Source organism: Pogona vitticeps, chromosome 3 (assembly GCF_051106095.1).
Source record: "Pogona vitticeps strain Pit_001003342236 chromosome 3, PviZW2.1, whole genome shotgun sequence".
Classification (NCBI taxonomy): Eukaryota; Metazoa; Chordata; class Lepidosauria; order Squamata; family Agamidae; genus Pogona; species Pogona vitticeps.
Window position 1 is genome coordinate 89,449,273 of NC_135785.1, and position 23,518 is coordinate 89,472,790.

A 23,518-nucleotide genomic window follows, 5' to 3' on the forward strand; every position below is an offset into this window, starting at 1 on the left:
TGGGGGAAGAGCTTTTGATTTTTGAAAGTTATTGCCATTGGTAAAGTCATCCCAGGGGTGGTGGTTTTCACAAATTAAAGACTCCATCCTTTTCTCAACCTCCAGCAGCTTTCCCACAAACTGAAGGGATTCTGCAGGAGATTTTTAGAAGAAATCAGAATGTTTTTATTTCCAAAATATTGCCATAGCTGATGATACCATCAGCTCGATACAGCACAGCTCATGGAACCTGATTTTAGCCATTGGAAAATAAGAAAGCTTATCTCTAGCCTTTACTGTCTGATGCCAAGATAATGCAAATCGGACTGTTAGCTTCGACAAAGTTATTAGTGGTTTCATGGAATAAACAATATTTGGCCACAATAAATGAACACACAAACAACATTTGTTTAGAGTTCAATATGGCAGAAATAGCATAACCAGAGTAACAGGACAAAAAATTGCATAACAAATGTATTTTCAATTTATCCTGTTTTGACAAACATTAGACATAATTATACTAGCCTAATACCTTGAAATATCTTCCTGGCTTTCAGTAGATGGGTAACTTTCATCCAGTGAGTCTGGCAGGGGATGATGTTCTAAGGTATTTTTCAGTCCTCGTCTGAAAAAAAAAAAATGATGATCTGACTGGTGGAAACAAATTCCAGTTGCTAAAGATTATCTGGATCCCCAGTGTGGTGTAGTGGATAAAGTGATGGACCAGGACTCTGGAGAACAGGGTCCAAATCCCCACTTAGCTATGGAAATTCAGTGGGCATTTGGAAATGGTAAACCACTCCTTAAATATCTCACTTACCTTGAAAGCCCTATGAAGTTCGCTATAAATTGGTTCCGACACGACGGCGTGGAACACACACCCAAGATTATTTCATGTCTTTTGTCAAAAAGCAATCAATATTAAAATTATTGAATTACCTACACTGAGCAGGATTAAATAGTCTACATCTATCGGAGGTACAGCAGAATCCAGGGGAATCAGGAAAGGGCAATGCTCCCTCCTACTGCAGTCTATTGTGCATCACCAAAACTGGTTCTAGAGCAGTGATCCCCAACCTTTTCCAGATCACAGACCAGTTGAAGGGGTGGGTCAATGTGTGTGTGGGCACCCCCTTGCGCTTGTGGGTGGGCGGGGTGCACAGTCGCACATGCGCAGGTGGGCGAGGTGTGCTCGCAGTGGGGCAGGGTGCATTTGCATGCATGCATGACGCTCAGGGGTGGATGGGGCGTGCTCGTGCACATGCACAGGTAGGCGGGGCACCTGTGCATGCCGGTGGGAGGGCTGTGCATGCGGGTGGGCATGCGGGTGGGCATACATGGGGGAGTGTGTGCAGGGGGGCAGATCTGTCTTGAGATCTGAACCTGTACTGGGCTGCAGACCGGGAGTTGGGAACCCCTGCTCTAGAGGGCTGGAAAATTCCTTTAGAGTTGGTTTTCAGGTGAAACAAAGGACTACAAGAAGAAAGGAGATGGAGAGAATTATCCTAACGTTGGGCCAGTGGAATGCTGGACTTAGGCCATAGTCATTAACAAAAATGTGAGTTTTCAATAAATCTAGACTTAGACCAGAAGAAATGAAGATTTATTAATAATCAACAATCAAACCACAGACCTCAGGTCATCTACAACCATATACTAGAGAGGTTTTTTTAAAACTATGGGATAGACAAAGAGAAACTGTCTCCATAAAAACATAGATGATTTGCTAGTTCTACTTGCTTCTGCAAAGATCATTACCCAGGGACTTACAAATCTAGGTCACCCCTCAGTTCCTATATGTAGAGATCCATGCCAAAAAGTGGCATGGTAAAATGCATGGCACATTTGGAACAGTGGCCTAAACTGATGTTTAGTCTTTTGAACTCATCAATGTTAGCACACCCGCCCCCCAAGTTTCCATGGCTGAACAGGGATTTAAACAAAGTCTCCTGAGTTCGAGTTCAACACATCCACTACACCACACAGGCTCTCAGCATTTAATTAACTGGCCAAAATGTGGCCAAACCTTTGGCCTGTCAAGTGACCTTTGCTTCTTAAGATTGAAATCCCATCCTTTTAGTCAGAGTGACATCACAGTTCTTCTCCAAAGGCATTTATAGAATTCTTGTCAATTTCTATACATTTCTGGCTAGTTTTCTTGGACTATTACTTTGCTACAAGCACATTATCGCCTCTCCTATGGTGTATTTGTCATTATATGCTGCCAATTCACTTCTGATTGGTGGCAACCCTAATAAAGTTTTTGAGATATGTGAGATGTTGAAGAAACAGTTGCCACCCGCTACTGAATTTCCATGGATGAAGCCAGGAATCTATAAGTCCTGGTCTGATGCTCCATCACACTGATTTATCATTTATGTGACAAAGGCCTGACATTCAGCTGATTTGTGCAAGATGAAGTCTAAACATCTAGAATGAGTTTTAGAAGAAGTAGCCATGTTAGTCTGTGCTAGAATGTCAGGGAACAACAAAACAAAAAACGAAAAAATATAAAGCAGATTTAAAAGGTTGTGACATCTTAATGAAGAACCGCTATACAGTATTTTAATGTGAGCTTTCATGGACAATTCCACATCTTCAGACACGAGAGACTTATCCATGAATACACTACTCGCATTAAAATATAGCAGTTAGTCTTTAAGGTTCCACAACGTTTTTGTCTTCTTTATTTTTTCATTTTTTTAAAAAAAATTGGCCTGACAATCTAGAATTCGGTGTATCAAACTCTGCACCAGACCACGGCCTTAGCAGCTGAATTGCTATTTTTTTCCCATCCCAAACCTTTTCTTCCTCTGAACGTGGACGGCCAACCAAAAAAAAATATGGATGGGTATCTCAGAATAACAGGCTTTTGCATAAGCCTGTCTGGAAGCAGCAGCGAGACAAGCTTTTATTTCGGGACTGTGCTGCCCGTCGGGTGGTGACAGATTTCCTCCGCCTGAACCAGGCCTGCATCGCCGGTTGGGGCCAGCTGGCCGAACGTCTTTCCCACCCTCCAGACCCAGAGGCCAGCCAGGAGGACGGCTCGTCCGCAACCCAGCCAGACTCGTCTCCCTGAGGACGGCGGGGGTGTCCCGAGGGAAAGGAGAACCTTCCTCTCCTCCGCAGTCCCGACGCAGGGTGAGCGGCCTCCCTTGCCAGCTCCACTTGGGCCTCTCACGGAGGCGGGCCCTGGCTTGGAGGCTTCCCCAGCGGCCTCGCTGCCTTTGCGCCCGCCGCCTCACCGAGGCTGCCGGAGGAAGCGACGCCTTCGGCCGGCAGAGGGAGGGTTTTCTGAAGGGGGGGGGAAACCAGGGACGGGGACGACGACAACGCTCTCCTGAGCGCCTAGAAGACGGGAAGGAGCCGGTAGGTGGAGAAGAACCGAACGAGAGCCGCCCAAAGAGACGAGGCTCCTTCGCCGCCAGAGCCGGAGGGCGCGGGGTTGGGGAGAATCTCTTCGTGGGGGTATCACAACTCCCAGCTTCCACTCGCCAGCTTTGGCTGGGGATTCTGGGAGCTGTAGTCCAAAGCAGCCACTTTCCTCACGTTCTGGGAGAGGACGGGTAAAGCGCCCTACTCGGGCGTTGGGAAAGGCCGCAGGAAGGGGCTCGGGGGAGGCGCAGGTCAGTGAGGGCGGAAGCGGAGACAGGGGGCCCGCGCCTTTCTGCCGCTCCCTCAGCGGGGAGGCCACTCACATCCCCAGGGCGTCGGGGGGCACCGGCTTCCTCGTATATCGCGAGATCATTCTCTCGCCTCAGCAACCCATCTCGGCTCCGGTCGGCGTCGCCGCCGGCTGGCCGGCTCGGCCCTTGGCCGCCATGGCGACGCCCCGCCCCTTTCCCCTCTTTGACCAGCCGAACGGAAGTCATGGCTCTATAGTCGAAGCCGGGGACTCTAGCGCGTAGTGATGAGGTTGCGCAGCGCATGCGTGGAGGTGTCTTTTGAGGTCGCCCGCCTGAGGCCGCAGGATTGGCGTCTCTAAGCGAGATTCCGGGTAAGTTGTGGCTGAGGGGGGTGTGGGTGAAGCCCGGAGGCGCCGTGTCGGGAAGCCGCGGGAGATGGAGGCTTTCCGGAGGCAGAGGCCGCTTACCAAGGTCTTGTGGTGATATCGTGACAGAAAGGCTCTGCTGTGATGAAGTGCGGCTTATTTTCCAGTGGAAAATGCAGCTGTTTTCCTGGAAGCAACTGATTTTGAATTGACTGGGGAACGTTGTTGTCGGTTGTCAGTTACACTGATTATTGTTTGAGAGAAAACGTGCACAGGATTGGTTTTTCATTCTTGCCAGCTGTACTAGAACGGATAAAGAGCGGGATGGAGGTAGAACAAGGTTATGTAATAATAAGCAGGGCTCCGAAGAGTGTATTGCTGACATTTGTATCATCCTCGACCATTAGCCATGGAGGGCGCCGTCGCCGCGAGTTGGAGGCCAAACCTGGAGATGAGAAAAATTGCTTTTTTTGGACTTAAGCTCTCGGAATAACTTTTCCCTGTCTCTGGTTTGAGCTATCTGGAGAGCCAAAAGTCCCCCAGCCATGCTGCAGCAATTGTTCTGTGTAGTATCTGCCTGACTTATTTATTTAAACCCTGCTTTTCTCCTTTAAAAGGACCGCGCTTTATCTACTACTCTTCTGCAAGGCAAGCTATAACGAAACACAATTAAGCAAATTATTAAAAGCATAGAAAATTACAGACACCATTTAATTTTAAAAAAACAACTTGTGTAATAAGGGAGCAGTTTAAAAATTTATTTATTTATTTATTTAATTTATACCCCGCCTATCTGGCCCACCGGACCACTCTAGGCGGCTTCCAAATATAAAATCAAATAATAAAACATAGACAAATACATAATAATCAAACAAGAACAGCAGTAAAAATAAAAAGGAAAAGTAAGAAAAAATCAAGAGTTGGCTGGAGGGAAGGCCTGAATAAACAGCCATGTTTTTAATTGGGTTTTAAAGATGCCCAGCGTGGGGGCCGCGCGAATCGCCAGAGGGAGATTGTTCCAGAGGCGAGGAGCCACCACCGAGAAGGCCCGGTTTCGTGTCTTCTCCTTCCGGGCCCCTCTCGGCATCAGGCTCAGCCTCACCTCCTGACTCGCGCGGGTGATCCGGGTAGACCTTGGTGGGAGGAGGCGTTCCGCCAAATCTCGAGGTCCTAAACCGTTTGTGCCTTATAAGTAAGCATTAAAACTTTGAAGTTGACACGGAAACAGATGGGCAGCCAATGCAATGTGGCCAGCGTTGGAGAGATGTGTTGATATTTTCTCACTCCTGTAAGGAGCCTGGCCGCCGCATTCTGCACCACCTGAAGTTTCTGTGTCAGCCTCAAAGGCAGCCCTACGTAGAGCGTGTTACAGTGATCTAATCTTGAGATTACGAGCGCGTGCACCAAGATTCCGAAGAATCTTGCATGGATGTGCAGTGTTGTGAAAAGCTTTACCGTTGAGGGAAGAAGGGAATATTTATCTCTGCGATGGAATTGTTGAAAGTAAAGGAACCCAACATAGGAAAAATATAGTCTCAAATCTATATACTTGACTGTAAAGAAAATATGTAAATCTGTTTTCTAGATGTTAGGTAGAGGTAAAGGTTCCCCTTGACAATTTGTCCAGTCATGTCCGCCTCTAGGGGGCGGTGCTCATTTCCATTTCCAAGCCATAGAGCCAGTGTTTGTCCGAAGACAATCCTCCATGGTCATGTGGCTGGCGCGTCTAGATACAGAACGCTGTTACCTTCCCACCGTGGTGGTACCTATTTATCTACTCGCATTTACATGCCTTTGAACTGCTAGATTGGCGGGAGCTGGGAGAAGCGATGGGGGCTCACTCCATCGTATGGATTCAATCTTACGACTGCAGGTCTTCTGACCTTGCAGTACAGAGGCTTCTGTGGTTTAACCTGCAGCGCCATCACGTCCCTTTCTAGGTATTACATAGATATAAATATCCACTTATTAAGCTTATTTAGTTAGATTTTTTTGCCCTCTACTATGTTTTTACTATTGATTTTGAGTTGGATCCAGATTTAGGTATCGTATATGGAACCAAATTAACAGAAACAGACTTTTGTGGCATTTCCTCCCCGCTAGAACTTCTTCCATCCTCTGAAAATATTACACAAACCGAGCAAAGTGATGGAAAGGAGAAGAGGCATATTTGTGAACAGAGCTTTTCTGTCCATGGATATCAAGTCCTGGATCCAGCCCTTCCCATATGTGTCCATTCTGTCACAGAAAGAGATAGTAATATATGTTTTTCTTCAGGTGTACTATGATTCCTTATTTTACACGCTTAGTGTCATCACAATCCTGTTTATTGGATTGCTAACTTCAGTGTGTTTGATGTAAATTGCTTAAACTGTTTATAGTGCTTAAACCATTTTAGATTCTTTTCAAAGTGAGCTCACTGAGTGCCAGTTTAGTGGATAAAGTGTTGGACTGTGACTCGGGAGGCTTAGGATGTAGTTATACTAGCAGCAGGGAGTGAATTTATGTGGACCATTTTGGAATGGTTGAGCTTGATTAAAATGATATAGTCAAGGCTAACTGTTCACACATAAATGACTCCTGCCAATATTATGAAATGGATGAATAAGTAACCCACTTCAGAATACTGGCAAATTAATCACTTCCTTTGCTCTCCAGAAGGCTTTTAATTGAAATAATATCAACTGTGGGTCCTGGTGGCAATTTTAGACTATATATTTTAATTGTATTTTAATTGTTGTATCTTTTTATTGTATTTTGATTGTTGTAAACCGTCTAGAGACCTTTGGGTAGAATGGGTGGCATATAAGTTGAAGGGAGGAAGGGAGGGAGGGAGGAAGGAAGGAAGGAAGGTCTCCCGTAGCTTGGGGGCCCTGTTAGGGTCACCATAAGTCAAAAGTGACTTGCTGGCACATATCACACAAACAGATTATACCACCTTATCTGCTGATACATAAAGTAAATACAGAGAGTTGGTTAGTAAAATGAAGTAACATCAGTCAGTATAAATGTGATTGTTGGTGGAACTAGAATTATTTTCACTTTTGTAACATCTCTGAAGACAGAAAATTCAGTTAGATGGCAACTTGTCCATTACATAACGGTCTCTTGCAGCCTAGATGCTGTCTCTTTACAGTTTAGAAAACTGAGGCCTTGAATGTTGTCTCATTAAAAATGTATTACACCGTTTTGTTGAGATTTATAATGTTTTTGTTAGAGAGGAAGTTTTTATGTTTGCAAACAGTTTTGATCTATTTCTTACTAAAGGATAATTCCTTAAGTACATAATGGAGAAGGATTTGAACTACACAGCTGAGGAAGATGCAGTGCAATACCAGCTGTTCTTGACAAATGAACCAGAAGACCCTGAAAATTTTCAACAATACATTGAAAGAATACTAGCACACCTTGCACCCATACTGGTTTCCTACATCTGGCAGTATCAGCCATTTAATCTAAAGTACAAACCTGCCAAAGGTAAAAATTACGGTCTTTTCATTTGACTTTGATACTTTTGAATTTGGAAACTGGCCATCCAGTTCTCTGAGAATTGGTGGAATAGGGATGGTGGCCCTCCAGATCTTGAGCTGTGGTTCTCATCATTCGTGACTACTAGCTACAAGTTGATGAGAGTTGTAGCCCAACAGCATCTGGAGAGTGACAAGTTACTTGTCCTTGTTGTAGCATATTCAGTGGTGATAGTATTTCAGCATACTGGGTGTGAACTGTGAGCAGCATTCTAGCAGCTGTTCATGCCTTTATCCCAGATGTTCATATTTCTGCAACACAGCAGGATGCCTAGCATTCAGTGTGTGTATCTTTCAGCGCAAAGATTTGGGCTGTTGGAGCAGTCTAAGTGTTCTGGTGTGTTTTAGATGTCATAATGTTTTTCTCAAATTTTGCTTCCACACTAAAAATTAAAAAACTTCACAGCCTAAATCATCTTGCAAATCCCAACTAGAACAGATCTATTGAATGGCGAGTCAATCCTTATGTAAATCTCACAGATTTAATGGGTCTCCTCCAGTTTGTACTACCAATAGGATTCTGACCTATAGGCCATACTTAAATGTTTCATACACACCATGCATTTAGACGTAGTAAATGTGAACAAACTGATTATAAGAGGAAACTGAGCCTTCTCTTATCCTCTCAGTTGTAAACCTGTTTGATTCAGTTATTTTCAGGTCCAATGCTATAATAGAATATAGTAAAATAGATTATCTATTGTTATAAAATAGTTTATTATTTATATAGTGATCTATGTTTATATTGCAGATGTAAAGAGATTTAATAGGTCCTTGCCCCAAGAGGCTTGCAGTTTCAAAATAGAAAAAAGTGAAAGAGGAAGAGTAAAGGCAAGGGTACATAGGGAAACTGTTTGCAGTTTTTTCAATTACATATACTTTGGTTTCATTACAATAAAGGATTGGAACAAAGGGGTTGTTTCATATGCTTTCTAGAAAATGGTTTAACTGTAGTATCATCTGTCTCTTCTCTTTCTCCAGGAGATATTCCTGCTCATATTGGCGGACTCACAAAATTTGGGGATAACATTGAAGATGAATGGTTTGTCGTATACCTCATAAAGGAAATTACAAAGGAGTTTCCAGAATTGGTGGCTAGGTACTTATAACCACAGTCTTTATGTATCCAAATCTGAATGCAGCTTGGGTAAATTGTTGCTTGTAATAATACTTTAGGCTGAATTTGTGCACAGCTACAATCCAGTAGGGTTCTTCTGCCACAAAACAGCTCATATTATGAGAACTGGGAAAGGTTATTCCCTGCCTACTGTAGTCCTCTGTGTTCTTTCAAAACCAGTTCCAGGGAGTGGGACGTCCTGAAGAGCATGTTTCCTGGCAGTATAGAGGTCTGCAGGAGAGGAAGGAGATCCTGTTGCTCTAACAGATGGCTGCTGCGAAAATGGCAGACAATATTTGTAATAAATTAGATTTCATTTTTGAGAATCTTTCGCTTACACTAGTGCAAAGTGGACCTGTTCTTGGTAGGTGAGATTAAGATTGGACCATGATTTGATTGTCTCAGTATATTAGAATTTTAGCTTTCACATTTGTAAAATACGTATACAGCTAAGTCAAAGTAAAAAAGATCCATGTTTGTGAGAGAGAATTTTTTTCCATTGAATAGGGTGGATGATAATGATGGTGAATTCCTACTAATAGAAGCAGCTGATTTCCTTCCAAAGTGGTTGAATCCTGAAAATAGTACCAATCGGGTAAGAAGGATTTAAGAATAATAGCAACTGGAATGCTGCTTAGTCTAAACAATATGTGCTGGGTGCCTACATCTGTTTCTCTTATCTTTATTTTAATTAGCAGACTGGATGGCTCAGTGGTTAAGATTTCTGGCTGTGGAGCATGAAGTTGGGAGTTCAGTTCCCCACTGCAGCTCCAGTGAATAGAGCCAGCCTGTGTGGCCTGGGGTAAACTGCACAGTCCCAAGAAGAAGGGAATGGTAAACCATTCCTCAGTACTTTGTACATAGAAATCCCTGGAAACGGTCACCAAAAACTGGACTTGATGGCACACAATTATTTTAATCAGGTTTCTAAAATGAATGCCATTTTTAGCACTTTGGAATGCTTTGTCCAAAAGCTGGTTTAAAATCTTTGAAATATTACTTTTACAGCTATTCTATTTCTGACTACTAGCCTATTTTGAAGAGTTTTTAAATTATCATGTTTGAATCTATGATTATTTCACAGTCTTTTATACATAGAACAGTAACACATTTTTGCCAGGTGTTCTTTCACCATGGAGAATTGTGCATAATTCCATTGCCTAAGACATCTGAAGAGAGGACATTATTGCCTGTCACCAGTCCTACAATTCCTCAAGCATTGAAGTTGTTTTCCATCTATTCTGGGCATTTTGTAGCTTCAAAATCTATTAGAGAAGCAGTATATAAACGCATCAATGGGTGAGTAATCTAAAGAAAAGTTTTTATTATAGATTGTCTACAATACATCGTACTGCAAAAGGTCAAGGAACACTACCCAGCCACAAAGACCGGTGATCACTGCACACAAAGGACTAGCTAACAGTGCTCATCAATCACAGTGACAGATAATCTCCCCCCTTATCACAACAATACACCCATAGCAAAAAACACCCTGATCACTATAATCATTCAATCACCTGAAAAAGACAAAAAGCTGATCCCACAGCTACAAATATTCAGCTATCCCACACACTACCCCAGAACACAGATAGAGTTCCAGTGGTGGCGAACCTTTTTGGGCTCGCATGCCCAAACTGGGGGGGGGGGAAACAGTGGATGGTGTGCCGCTGCCGCAATAGCAGCAGCGGCTGACCCGAAATCAGAAGTGTAGACCTGGAAGTGGTGGACCCAGAAACGGAAGTGGCGACGGAAGGAGGAATCCTGGCATGAAGGTGCCTCAAGACCCCTCTACTGCCAGCACCAGTTGCTCCGGGTCCGCCTGCCAAAGCACCAGCACCAGCTGTAGCCGCCTCCTGATGTTTAGCTGCGTGGGGGTGGGGTGGGCGGGGGGAGTAGCGATCTGGTGATCTATGGCTTGCGTGCCAGCAGAAAGGGCTCTGCGTGCCAGCTGTGGCACGCGTGCCATAGGTTCACCATTGCTGCAGAGTTCTAACTCGTGTCCTCTGAAGATGCCGGCCACAGAGATGGGTGAAACGCTAAGAAGAAAAACCTTCAGAACACGGGCAAACAGCCCGAAAAGCCTACAACAACCATTGGATCCCGGCCATGAAAGCCTTCGAGAATACATCATACTTTGTTAATGCTTGTGTGTTTGATCAGCTGTTTAATTTAAGGATATCTCTCCCAAGTTTCAGCCTATAATTCTTTCCTAGATGGTTTACAAGTAACCTGAAAATACGCATAAAAAAAGCACTATACAGTAATAGAAAGCCCTGTAATGGAATTAGAAAGTCATCTGGAAGAGGAATAAATGTCTGAAATCTTCCTTGTCTCTCCCTCCCTCTCTGTGGCTCCTCTTTCTCCTTTTTTCTTTGTGACTCCCCCATCTCCCTTTTCATGGCTCTTTCCTTTCATTATGACTTCTCTCTCCTCACCCCCACCCATGGCTTCTCTCAGTCTCTCTCACAGCTTCTGTAATAACCAAGTCAACACAGCGATTTGCCAGCACCTTGGCAGTTAACTGCAGTATGATGCAGGACACAGTAATGTCACCAATATTTAACTTTTATATGGAACAGCTGGCAACAGTTAATGAGTGGTTTCAAGCATAGCATCAGGCCAATGCTGTGGAGACAGTGCTATTTCTCTGTAATGTCTGAGTGAGGTGAGAATGTGCATGTGCTAAACCAGTGACTTAGATGTAGTGATAAGCAAGATGAGGAATAATTAATTGAAGTTGAATCCTGGAAAGGCCAACGCTTTATGAATGAACAGTTCTCAGGCCCAGGATCTAAGGAATTTACCCTTGCCTAGATATTCCACTGTTTCTGATGGAATATGTATATACCGTGTTTCTCCGAAAATAAGACAGGGTCTTATATTTTTGCTCCAAAAACACATTAGGGCTTATTTTGGGGGGATGTGGTTTTTTCATGTACAACAATCTATGTTTATTCAAATACAGTCATGTCATTGTCTTCTGGTTGCTGTATGTTGGTGGAAGGTGGGATTTCAATTAACTGGGGCTTATTTTTGGGGTAGGGCTTACATTACGAGCATCCTGAAAAATCATACTAGGGCTTATTTTCAGGTTAGGTCTTATTTTCAGGGATACAGGGTAGGTGGTGCCATCATTGCCTTTGCTTGAAGTGCCTCTTAATTATGCATGGTGTTGCCTTTTTCTGCCATAGGTATCCTACGAGAATCCAGACTTTCCTTCACCGAGCTCACTGTTACATTCCAGGAGGCATTGCAGCAGTGCTCAAACAGCGACCCACGTTAGTGTCTGCAGCAGTCCAAGCTTTTTATCTGAGAGACCCCATTGACTTAAAAGCCTGTCAGGTTTTCAAAACCTTCCCACCAGAAACACGTGTAATGACTTTAGTAAGTAGTGGCTGTGTTTGGAGCCAATTGCGTCACTCAACATGACATGTTATCACAGATGCTTTATATATGCATATTTAACAGACACTCAATATTCAGTTTGTGTGTTTGTGTGTGTATGTATTCAGTATTAGTATCTACTGGATAGATACTCTGTCTCATTTTTTGGTGAGTCATGTTATTGTAGGAGGGAGAAAAAAAAAACAATGTGAAAGCCTACAAAGTAACCATGTCTTGTAATTCATATTGTCCTATGATAATTTGTGCATCTGCAGCTTTTTTTCTAGTTTTTCTTTTTCAATTATGTTTCCTTAGTAGATGTTGAATGACACTCAAGATGACATCCCCAACTTTCAAGTGATTTTTTTCTTTTTAGGATGTGGAAGGAGCTGGAATAAATGAGCAGAATTTTGCATGCCATCTGGCAGTCACCAATATTTTACTGTGCCAAAAGGCCGGAGGAGCTGCCTGTACTCTGGCTTGAACTTTGGATGTGTTAAAGTTTATATCAACTGCATCTAAGTGAATCTCATAAATCAATCTGAGAGTTACAAAAGTTGATGACTCATAAAATCTGGTAGTCGGCCAACATATACTCTTTCCTGATTAAACTGCATTTCCCCCCTTGATTTTGCAAAGCTTGAAATACTAGTAAGAGGCTAAAATAAATTCAAATAAGCTTTATTGTGGGCAAATGCATATTTAATACAATGTTTGTGATTTTTCCAGGTTACTTTTACTAGGTGTCTGTATGCACAATTGGTTCAACAGGCTTTTGTACCAGACAGACGGAGTGGATACTCACTGCCTTCTCGTTCACATCCACAGTACAAGGCATATGAACTAGGCATGAAATTGGTAAACCTCTACTTTAACTCTTTATATTTCTAATTGTTAGACCTTGGTTTGACTGATAAGATTCACTTTGAGGTATAATTTATGAACAATGCACATAGATTTGTTTTTAAGTCTTGTTGATCGAAAGACACAGCCTTGTGAAAACAAAGTTTTGTCCAATTTAGTATGTTACCCACTGCCTGGTTCTTTTACAACTAAAGGAGAACAATTTTAATGCACTTTAGTGCTCTTCCAGTTCTCATTACAGTCTTTAGAAGGATAACTCAGAGTAAAATGAGAACTACCTATACATACTTCATCTAAGTAAATGTATATAGTATGCTGAGAGTTTCTGCAATTAATTAGGATTGTCATCCTACATTTTCATTGTTTGTTTACTGAACATATGGTTTAAGTTATTTCACGTAAATATTATAACATTAAAAGACTGTCCTAACAAGTTACCATATCTCTTTATTCCTATATCTCAGGCTCATGGCTTTGAAATTCTGTGCTCAAAATGTAAGCCAATTCTTCATGGTTCCCAGGAGCATACATCAAAAGTTCCACTGTGGGATAACTTTCTTAACAGCCTGAAGAAAAACAATTATTTTAAGGTGAAATATTTTGAAAGATTTGCAAAACCACTTTAACAGTTTAAGCCAGTTAATTACTGATTATGTGTGCAAATGTAATTTTGTCATATCTTTATAAATTATACAAGCCTTGTTTCAACTAGAGCCATAGAATGGAAGGAGGAACAGTAGCTTCTGTCTTGTGATAGTTAAAAGGGAGCAGAACAAGATTATTTACAGTTGCTAGAAGAATGTTGCTTTGAGCCTAAAAATATATTTCACCACTTGTTTTAGTCATTAGGGTTCATGATATGTACACTAAGTATATCTTGGTGAGGCAATGTTATTGTTTTCCACGACCATACAGAACTACATATCTAGTTATATAATAACCAAGTTACAAAAACTTGGATGTGGAGTTCTGTACAACTGTGCAGTGCATTGCAACTAGTGTTAATTGTGGTATATCATTTAAGTATGCATATATATGCTGTGTGCATGGATAGCAACCTTAAGACTTGAACAGCCAAAACATCGCTACCAAGGAACAAGGAGCTTTTTGCATGCTCATGGGTTCCCTGGGTTTTAGATAAAATGTTTAAGGAAAGGCTTTGTGCAAATATAGGTGATACCTCTCTTTCACCCTAACCATTATCGCAGAATGGTTGTAATAAAATGAATGGGGAAGAGTTTTGGTCAGCACCCTGAGCTCTATAGAGGGAAGATGAGCTAAGGAATGTAAAAAAAATAAGCAGTGGCTTTCTACAAGAAAGACAAAAATTAACTGGACATGTTGGGGTGAGGTGGGGGCCACCAAATGTAGTATTCTAAAAGCAGGCATAAGTGGCTGGGGCACTGCACAGGAACTCTCTATACCAGGGGCCCCCAACCCCCAGTCCATGGCCTGGTGCCGGTCCATGGCCTGGGCCAGACTGGGCCACAGAGGCACATCTCCCCTCCACACGCACTCCCCCCTGCACAGCCCATTTGCACATGCACGTGAGCTCCCCCAGCCCTTTGTGCATGCGCACAAGTGTGCACCCGCCTGTGCAAGCATCCCCGCTCCTTTGTGCATGTGCGCGAGTGCGGGGGGTGCCCCGCTTTCCCCCAACTGGTCCACAGTGTTAAAAAGTTTGGCATTATATAGAATAGGCCAGTTATATTGTCATAATTCATTTTCTCAGTTCAGATAGTTGGTACAATGTTCAGACAGCTTCTCAATATTGCTACAGTATTTTTGTTGTAATTTTGCCTTTCTTTTATTGTGGTTTTTGTTAAAAGCTTCTTTTCATTGAATCACTTTGCTGATCATCTGTTTCAATTCAAGGAGCATTGGTCACATGTCCAAGTTTTTACTGAATGCAGTAGATCTCATGCAGGCTGCATAGGCTGTGGTAGGACAGTATTCTCCTGCCTCTGTCCTGTTGACAGCAAATACAGTATTTTGCTTAGTTGTGTGCTGTTTTTGTTGCAACATAATTGGTAATAAAACTGCTGTCATCAGAGTTAATAAAGATATACAGGGCACATATATTGTGTAAATATTCTACGTAATAATTAAAGTACAGGGGAAAATGAACTGATCTATTTGTATATTTCAAAGGGTGAACTGGAAGGTTCTGCTCAATATCAGGATCGTTTGCATATGGCAGAAAATTATTTCCAACAGAGTGTAATCAGTCCACAAAGGTGAGAGCATTGAATTTGCTTATAGGAACTCAAGTTGTGCATCATTAATTTTAATTTATTTTGGTTCATTTATATGCTACATATGTATACAGTAGGAACTCGTTATCTGCAGGATCAGTATATGCTGATTAACTTATCCACAATCTGAAAACATTAAAGCTATTAAAAGAAAAATCCCCCAAATATGTATTTTTAATGATGAAGTTATCAGAACTGATCACCAGAGGGAGCCAGAGACCGTGCTGTGTATAGTGTTTGCTATTAAAATAGCATTGTGCATTTTTCAGCATCTGGAGGGGGCTTGGAACCGGTCCCCTGCAGATACAAGGGTCCTAATTTAATTTTCAAGATTGTTTATTGGATATCTTCAACTTTAGGTTGTGTTTTCTGTTAGTTTAGTCTTGGTGAGCAGAAGTGAACAAAAGAAATTCTGTAGTCCCATGTTGTTTGTAAAAATAGTGTTCCTGAAATCTGATGACATTGCATCACAGGGTTTTGAGTTGGAGTATTTCTATAACCATTTGCCTCAGAATACGGCCTATAAAACACATAGATAAGATTGCAGTGTAAAAGTATGAATTGTATTTAACTTGGTCTACAAACACAGGAACAAAAAAACCCCTATATACAGTATATCACAGAAGTGAGTACATCCCCTCACATTTCATAAATATTTTAGTATATCTTTTCATGTGACAACACTGAAGAAATGACACTTGGCTACAATGTAAAGCAGTGAGTGTAGAGCTTGTATAACAGTGTAAATGTCCTGTTCCCTCAAAATAATGCAACACACAGCCATTAATGTCTAAACCACTGGCAACAAAAGTGAGTACACCCCTAAGTGACAATGTCCAAATTGGGCACAACGTGTTAATATTTTGTGTGGCCACCATTATTTTCCAGCTTTGCCTTAACCCTCTTGGGCATAGAGTTCACCAGAGCTTCACAGATTGCCACTAGATTCCTCTGCCACTCCTCCATTACAAAATCACAGAACTGGTGGATGTTAGAGACCTTGCACACCTCCACCTTCTGTTTCAGGATGCCCCCCCAGATGCTCAATAAGGTTTAGGTCTGGAGACATGCTTGTCCAGACCATCACCTTTACCCTCAGCTTCTTTAGCAAGGCAGTGGTCATTTTGGAGATGTGTTTGGGGTCATTATCATGTTGGAATAATGCCCTGCAGCCCTGTCTCTGAAGGGAGGGGATCATGCTCTGCTTCAGTATGTCACAGTACATGTTGGCATTCATGGTTCCATCAATGAACTGTAGTTCCCCAGTGCCAACAGCACTCATGCAGCCCCAGACCATGACATTCCCACCACACACTTGTCTTTGTACTCCTCACCTGGCTGCTGCCACACACGCTTGACACCATCTGAACCAAATAAGTTTATCTTGGTCTCATCGGACCACAGGACATGGTTTCAGAAATCCATGTCCTTAGTCTGCTTGTCTGCAGCAAACAGTATGCGAGCTTTCTTGTGTGTCATCTTCCTTCTGGGGAGACCAATTTGATGCAGCGTGTGGCATGTGGTCTGAAATGTGAGGGGCTGTACTCCTATGATATACTGTAGCTAGATAGATAGATAGATAGATAGATAGAGAGAGAGAGAGAGAGAGAGAGAGAGATACTAAAATACAATGTGTAGAGTACTGCTGTATATAGTTTTCCACTGAGATTTCTAGATGATGACTTCTCTCAACCCATGATGGTTTCCATATATGTACACTGAAAAAGTATGGCTACATACTTAACAGCCTTTTCACACACATATATACAGGTTTTTCTGGTATGTGTTACATATAGAATAATATGCAAAGCAGCTCTTTCTGCTAGTAAGCTTATAAACCATGTTTAACTGTTGAAATATGAGTGTAGCAGACAATGAAAAAACTTGTTCAGTACATGTTACTAATCTGTTTTTGAGGGTTGTGTTTTCTTCTTTGGTAGTTCAGGTGTGGAGAGCCCAGGTGAGGAAATTTTGACCATATTGAAAGGAACTTCCTTTAACCTGGAAGATTTTCAGAAAGAAGCAGACAGTCTTCCTCCAGAGGATGGTAAGAAGAGTGTGTCAGAGAGTCAAATCTGTGTCCTTTAGGTTTTGTGCCTACTAAACCGCATTCCAAGATGGCCTTACATGCTTTGTGAAATGTAGATGCAAGCACGTTTCTTTGTACTTTCAATGTACAATCAGAAAATGTTTAGTTCGGTTGCTAAAAGCAGCAAAAGGTATGGAGAAATGGCCTTAAAAGATCAATCAGTGTGGTTGCATATATGTCTGCTCTGAAGCAAATATGGCTGGACAGAGTTACTGTCCAGTGGGTGTGTATAGGATTGCAGCCTATATTGTGCTTGCTATATGCTGTCAGGTTGTTTCCAATTTACGGCCACTCGGGTAGGGTTTTCAAGGTATGTGAAATGTTCAGGGAGTAATTTGTCATTTCTACCTCTCAATGAGTTTTCACAGCTAAGTAGGATTCAGAATCCTCTGCCCACTACATCACATTACGAAATTATACAGATTATGCTGTCAATATATTTGTCTATTCTGTGTAATTTGTTGTGAATTTTATGTTGGAATGAAATGGGAGAATAAAATTACAAATTATCTTGCTATTTTTTATTAACTCTGGTCCAAATGAAATCTGTAAAGCAGGGAGTAGCAAAACTCTCATAATTCTGGTTTTAAAATGTTTTAAATCTTTCTTTGGTCTGTTCCCGTTCTTTCCCTTTTAATATTTGCTATACAAATCATATTACTAACGAGTAAAATTGCTGCAAAAACACACTGCTTCCCCATCTCCTTTTCCATTATACAGATTTCTGACGTGTCCCTGACTTGAGCTTAACATTACATGTGTCCTTTATTAACTTTGGATAAATTGAACCAGAGTATGCTCTTAACCATCCTTCAGAACTCAGATTTAATCAGGGCATCTCAGTTTTTCCTAGTTTCAGTGTAAACATGGTTTAAACAATTAGCAGATGTAACAGCTGATTAAGGTACTGAAGAAAATTTACTTGTTGGAGAGAAGGAAGCGTGCAGTTTCACACATCTGGTTCTTTATATTGAATAACACTGAGCTAAGTCTGTTGTGTTACAAATTCAGTAGCTCTACTGCCACTTTATGACAGTGAGGTCCAAGTTAACTGTGTTACGATTTTTGGAGAAGTAGATGCATTGCTTTCTGGGCAAGGAAATGGAGTATATACAAGGTTCAACATAAAGGAGCAAGCAGAAATAAAGTTTGTTTATTTGTTTTTATTTTAAAAATAAAATAATGGTGTCTCATTTTGTTACCCAAAAGAAATGACAATGGTTGTTTGTGCTATTTCTTGACGTCTCCACAAAGGCTGAACAGTTCATGAGACCTATTTCATTTTAGAGCCACATGTCACCATGTTCCCACATCTCAACATGTAGAGTTATGTTCTCTGACACTTAATCTGTGACTGAATCCAGTACTAAGTCACAATTAGAGGAGGTCCACTGAATCAGTGAGGACCTGTTGAGTCAACTCCTCCATAAGTTCCTTTGATTCAGTAGATCTACTCTAGCTATGACTTACTATGGAATTTCAATTATTATGTGCTGTCAGTTTGGACTTACAATGATCCTAGCAGGGTTTTTAAGGTATAAAGTAGCATTATATCTTATTTCAGATGACAGTTGGCTGGAAATTTCTCCAGACACCCTGGATCAAATCCTTAAAGAAGCATCAGGCACAAACAAGCCTGCTTCTACTTTAAATGAAGAAGAACAGAACTATGACTTGGCAGAAGTCACTGAAAGTATGAAGGCTTTTATATCTAAAGTCTCAACACATGAAGGAGCAGAAGTCCCATGGTAAGTTTTTTTTTCTAATATATCAGTGCATGCTTAAGCATAGTGAAACACTTCTCTGCTGTTTAATTTAGTAACTACGTAACTCATCTTTCCAAGCAGTAATAACAACTTTTGAAGGATTTAGACTGCCAGATGTTACTTAAATTATGTTGATTTACTCCAAAATACTATGTGACTGAAAAACATCTGAAAGCATTTATAACTGTATAGCTGGATTTTTTGTAAACTCTGCATTATTTGCCATGGCTAATTGCAGCTAATTGGTAAAGTGCTGAGATGCATCTCAGTTATGTATTTCATCCTGTGGCAAGGTGTGCAGCCATGGGAACTTGTCAGCTGCAATTAGCTATGGGAAGTGACATGGACTTAGACTGATGTTTAGCCTATACATTTAAAGCGTCAATGATACCTTTTACTGTTTTGTTAAATGATGAGGCTTTTTCAGAACTTGCATATTGCTGAAATAAGACCCAACCACCCTCCAAAAGTGACTTGTTGGAAGAGGAATGGACTGAATAGCCATAATGTCTGTTCAGAAGATCAAGTACAATCCTTTGCACACCTGAATTCAGTGGGCTTACTCACAGAACCCAGGGCATTTCATTCTCTTAATAGTCATTCTGGGTGGGCAAGAGGTTGTTACAGTTACTATTAGCTCATCTGCAAAAGTAACATGTTACAATTCTTTATTACTGGGGTAGCCATGGGAAAATAAATGAAAGTGCTTACCAGTTTGCTAAAGTGACCAGTTCTATGTATTGCACAAAGTACAATTTTAAAAGAATTTAAAAGGAAAGCTTTCCTCAGCCCATTCTTCCTGGATGGTTGGTAAAGGCTGACCGGCAGAGGTGCTACATGGAGCGGCATGGATGGATGGATGCTATGCAGAATTGATCACTAAAGCCCCAGGACACCTTCTCTTGGTTGTTCTCCAGACAGCCCAAACCTACATGAGCCTCACTTGAGCCTCTACTATGTCCTGTGGCTACCCACTGTCTCTCTGAGAGGGAATAATGAATGAAACTCAGAAACATACAGGTTATAGAGTAAACAAGATACTTTATTCATATTAAAGGATAAATGCATCCCTCCCAACATCCAAAGCAAACCAGGCTCTTGGCACTCATGCGTGCACACCCACCTACCCAACCTGAACCTTTGCATCTCATTCTCACCTCCTTTTTTCCCCTTTAGCTCAGGTCTTTCTGGGTTTGTTTGCTTGTGTTCTCTCCTTTCCTTCTTGCTTGCTTTACAGTTCCTCCCCCTTCTCCACAAAAGAAATGGTGGGATGCAGGAAAGGAAGCACCCATGTGACCCTTCCTCCCCACCCCTTCTCTGAGAAGTTAGCAGCTACAGAAATGGTGCATTAAGAATGTTGTGAATTAGACCTATGATTGCTGCAGACCAAAACCTATGTTATACCCCATCACTGCAAAAAGAAATGTTATTAAAGTAACATCTTACTTCTGAGCAGTGCTTCTTCATGTTTGGGATGACATTAGTTTCAGTCTAGATGACATTACATTAAAGCCTTCATCAACTCAAAAATCTCTGTACAGCCCCTTTTACAGTTTAGCAAATCACTGAAATCCTGTCAGCAAAGCATTTGTTACAGTTTTGAACTCTTTTTCTGTGTAGTTTGCATGCCTTTTTAACTCTTAGCAGATGCTACTGGTCCTTCATAACTGTCCTCTTTCTCTTTTGGGTTCCTAATCTTTACCCCCTCTCCACCTCATAGGTTGATCTCTTTCCCCTTCTTGGTATGCACCTCCATCTGTTACTCTTGATATATTGCTTTCCTATTGACATGATTCTCTTATTGGACTTCCACATTTGTCCCATTTCTCCTTCTTCCCCCCCCCCCCATGTACTCTATAAAGCACTGTCAGATTACTTTGGGTCTCTGTGTATACCCCATTCCCTTTTCCTCACTAATCTTTCTGAGTGTGTCTACAGGAATGTTGTGGGGTGTGAGGAGAGCTTCATAGTGATACATGAGCACAATTCACACACCCAGCATGTGAACTGCAACATAGTGCGTTTATCGGTGTATATATAAAATTCAAGATCCAGGGGACCCTAATCCCCAAACATATTTCTGCACCTTATTTCCCACTTCAGTTCACAAAACTCTCTGAAGCTTCATCTTATAATCTGTTATTTTGCCCAAGAAACCTTGTATCACAAGGTTTTATTCAAAACAAAAAAAGCATTATGTGCAGTGGGATTGAGGCCAAAGAGACATACACAGAGTTCCACTCCTGGTAAAGAGAACATTCTCAGTTCCTGCAAACAGAAAGGGTAAGATGTCTTTTGCCAGTTCTCCCAATAATCTTCCTTGCCACCATCTTGTCTGGAATGTTTGACAAGGTAAAAGGTAATGAAGGTGAGGGGGAATAACATATAGGAAAAGAGAACTAGCAAAAAGTGCTCCCCCTCTTGTTCACAGAAGCCTTTGCTAGAACCCAACTTCCTTGGTTGACAGAAAGACTCAATGTGCAGAAGTGGATCCAGTGCAATATATTTATCTGTGAAGATTCTCTGTCATCCAGGTGTGGTTATCTGGAAGTTGAGTCATGGCCACTGGGCTTATTTCTTGTTAGGTTGAAATGTTTCGCTACTCATCCAAGCAGCTGTCTTGCTCTGTCTGTGGACTGAAGAAGCTGATTGGATGAGCATTGAAATGTTACAACCTAACAAGAAAGAAATCTAGTGGCATGACACAACTTCCAGATGATGCAATGTATTCTTCTCAAATGCCAGTACCAGGCACAGTAAGTGTAATGTATGAATTTTTCATTTCAGGTCTTCCACTGATTCCCGTATCACTTTTGATGCTGATTCTTTCACAGCAGCCATAGACAAAATATTGGGTGAGTTTACAGAGCAGAACAGAGGCTAGTTAGATGTGCCTTGCCATAAAACAAGGTTTGTTTTCTGTCTCTCTGTTCCAAATAGTAAGCAATAAGTCAGTTTACTGATTATTCAGATATGTTGTTCTCTCTTTTATACATTCATTCTATTTTGTATCTAGGGACAAAATCAGAAGAACAGAGTTCAGAAGAACTGGACTCTGATGATTTAGATGAGGAAGAGGAGTTTGAATTCCTAGGCAGTGATGAAGAGTCTTATGTAAACAGGGAAAGTCAAGGCGAAACGGCACTGGAGAAAAAAACAAGTGGAAGTCTCAAAGCATATATGCAGGAAATGGATCACGAACTAGCATCCACCAATATCGGGAAAAGCTTTAAAAATCAGCCACAAGCGGTATGTTTTATGTAGCCTTTTTTCCTTGTTTCCAGTAGGGAAGGGAGGAGAGATGTACCTAGTCATTAACACTAAAATATTGTTTCACACTGCTTGTAAAATGTAGTTTTGTCCCTTACTTAGTAGACAGTGCTGTAGTTATATGTACATCATATTTTTAGCTATGAAGTTTAAAAAGGATCCTGAATTTCTATTGTTTACATTTACTACAGGTTGGGTCTGGAAAAGCTTCATCATCCCAAGCCCCTGGTGGTGGCTTGGAAGAAGACTTTGGGGCAGAAGACTCTGATATGGCACCAGTGGATGTCGATATGAACCTAGTGACTAACCTACTAGAGTCATATACTGCTCAAGCTGGACTAGCAGGACCTGCATCTAACATTCTGCAGAGCATGGGAGTACATCTGCCTGAAAATGCAGACAAGCCTCACTAGCAATTAGCCCGATGGAATTATGTAATCTCCAAATCCTATTGGGTAGAACAGTAGCCCCAAAGGTAGATTGGATGGATTAATTAAAGTTGAAAGGTTTTCTGTTCTCAGGAGGCCATGTGTGCAGGCAATTTTGAATATACTATGTGGAGCAATTTTATCAATGTTTTTTACCCTTGTGGAATCTGTCCTCTTAAAATAGGTTGTTTATGTATAAAAATTAGGTTGTCTTGAGAAAATGGACTTTTGCAAATAGTTGCTGGAATATTTTTATATTCATTAAAATTGCTAAGACTTTCCGTATTAATTAAAAGACCTACAAACTAGATGTGTGGTTTCTTCAGTTTTTTCCTTGATATTATAACTTAGTATTAACTGATGAAGGGAACATAAGGAATCCTCTGTAACATCTCAGTGGATGGTCTGTTAAGAGTAGGGTGCTTCTTTTGCTTTCTGTGCTGCAAACAACTTCTACTGTCGTTCTCTTCAACACATAAAGCTTGTGTGTTTCTCTATTGTATCAGAAAATTAGACAACATGCAAAAAGCTTTCTGCTTTTATGTATCTGTGAAGTGAAAACCATCTATTACCTCACTGGAAGGTTTTCTATGCTTTCTCTCAAAAAGAAAACTATACAGCAGTTCTCCTTGGATTAAACTGGCACATCAAGAAGTTATTACTGCTAGCATCAGGTTCTGGGCTACATTAGCTAAGAGATGCTGGTTGCTCGACCAGCTGTTCCTAAATCACATCTGAGTTCTGTCTTAGGTCCTATGCTTTCCTAATATATCCATTTCATTACTGTCACCATCTGCAATATTAACAATTTGATTTAGTTAATTGCTAAAGGATGCTATCATCTCTCA

The 23,518-nt window shown here is 41.4% G+C and overlaps 2 protein-coding genes across 10 annotated transcripts in view; one reads left to right on the forward strand and one right to left on the reverse strand.

Annotated features, from left to right (window-relative positions):
- FAM149B1 (family with sequence similarity 149 member B1) overlaps positions 1-3,831 on the reverse strand; it is a 26,933-nt gene extending 23,102 nt beyond the window's left edge. For all 4 annotated transcript variants that reach the window (XM_072995254.2, XM_072995253.2, XM_072995252.2 and 1 more), the window contains exons 1-2: positions 3,678-3,831; positions 512-604 (exon numbers count right to left, since the gene is read on the reverse strand). In XM_072995254.2, the coding sequence (XP_072851355.2) occupies positions 512-604; positions 3,678-3,727 (143 nt within the window). In that variant the 5' untranslated portion in view covers positions 3,728-3,831. The remainder of the gene's footprint in view (positions 1-511; positions 605-3,677) is intronic.
- On the forward strand, positions 3,009-22,978 carry ECD (ecdysoneless cell cycle regulator). 6 transcript variants are annotated; one of them, XM_072995251.2, is made up of 14 exons: positions 3,009-3,120; positions 7,238-7,447; positions 8,479-8,596; positions 9,122-9,209; positions 9,735-9,913; positions 11,806-11,998; positions 12,728-12,856; positions 13,327-13,452; positions 15,014-15,099; positions 17,058-17,164; positions 18,771-18,954; positions 21,760-21,827; positions 21,989-22,221; positions 22,434-22,978. In XM_072995251.2, exons 2-14 carry the CDS (start codon positions 7,258-7,260, stop codon positions 22,653-22,655), a joined length of 1,923 nt encoding a protein of 640 aa, XP_072851352.2. In that variant the 5' UTR covers positions 3,009-3,120; positions 7,238-7,257; the 3' UTR covers positions 22,656-22,978. The 6 variants fall into 6 exon arrangements, with proteins under 6 accessions (XP_072851352.2, XP_072851349.2, XP_020638823.3 ...); XM_072995248.2 differs by lacking the exon at positions 3,009-3,120 and adding an exon at positions 3,212-3,348; XM_020783164.3 differs by lacking the exon at positions 3,009-3,120 and adding an exon at positions 3,838-3,976.
- Positions 22,979-23,518: the final 540 nt, after the last annotated feature.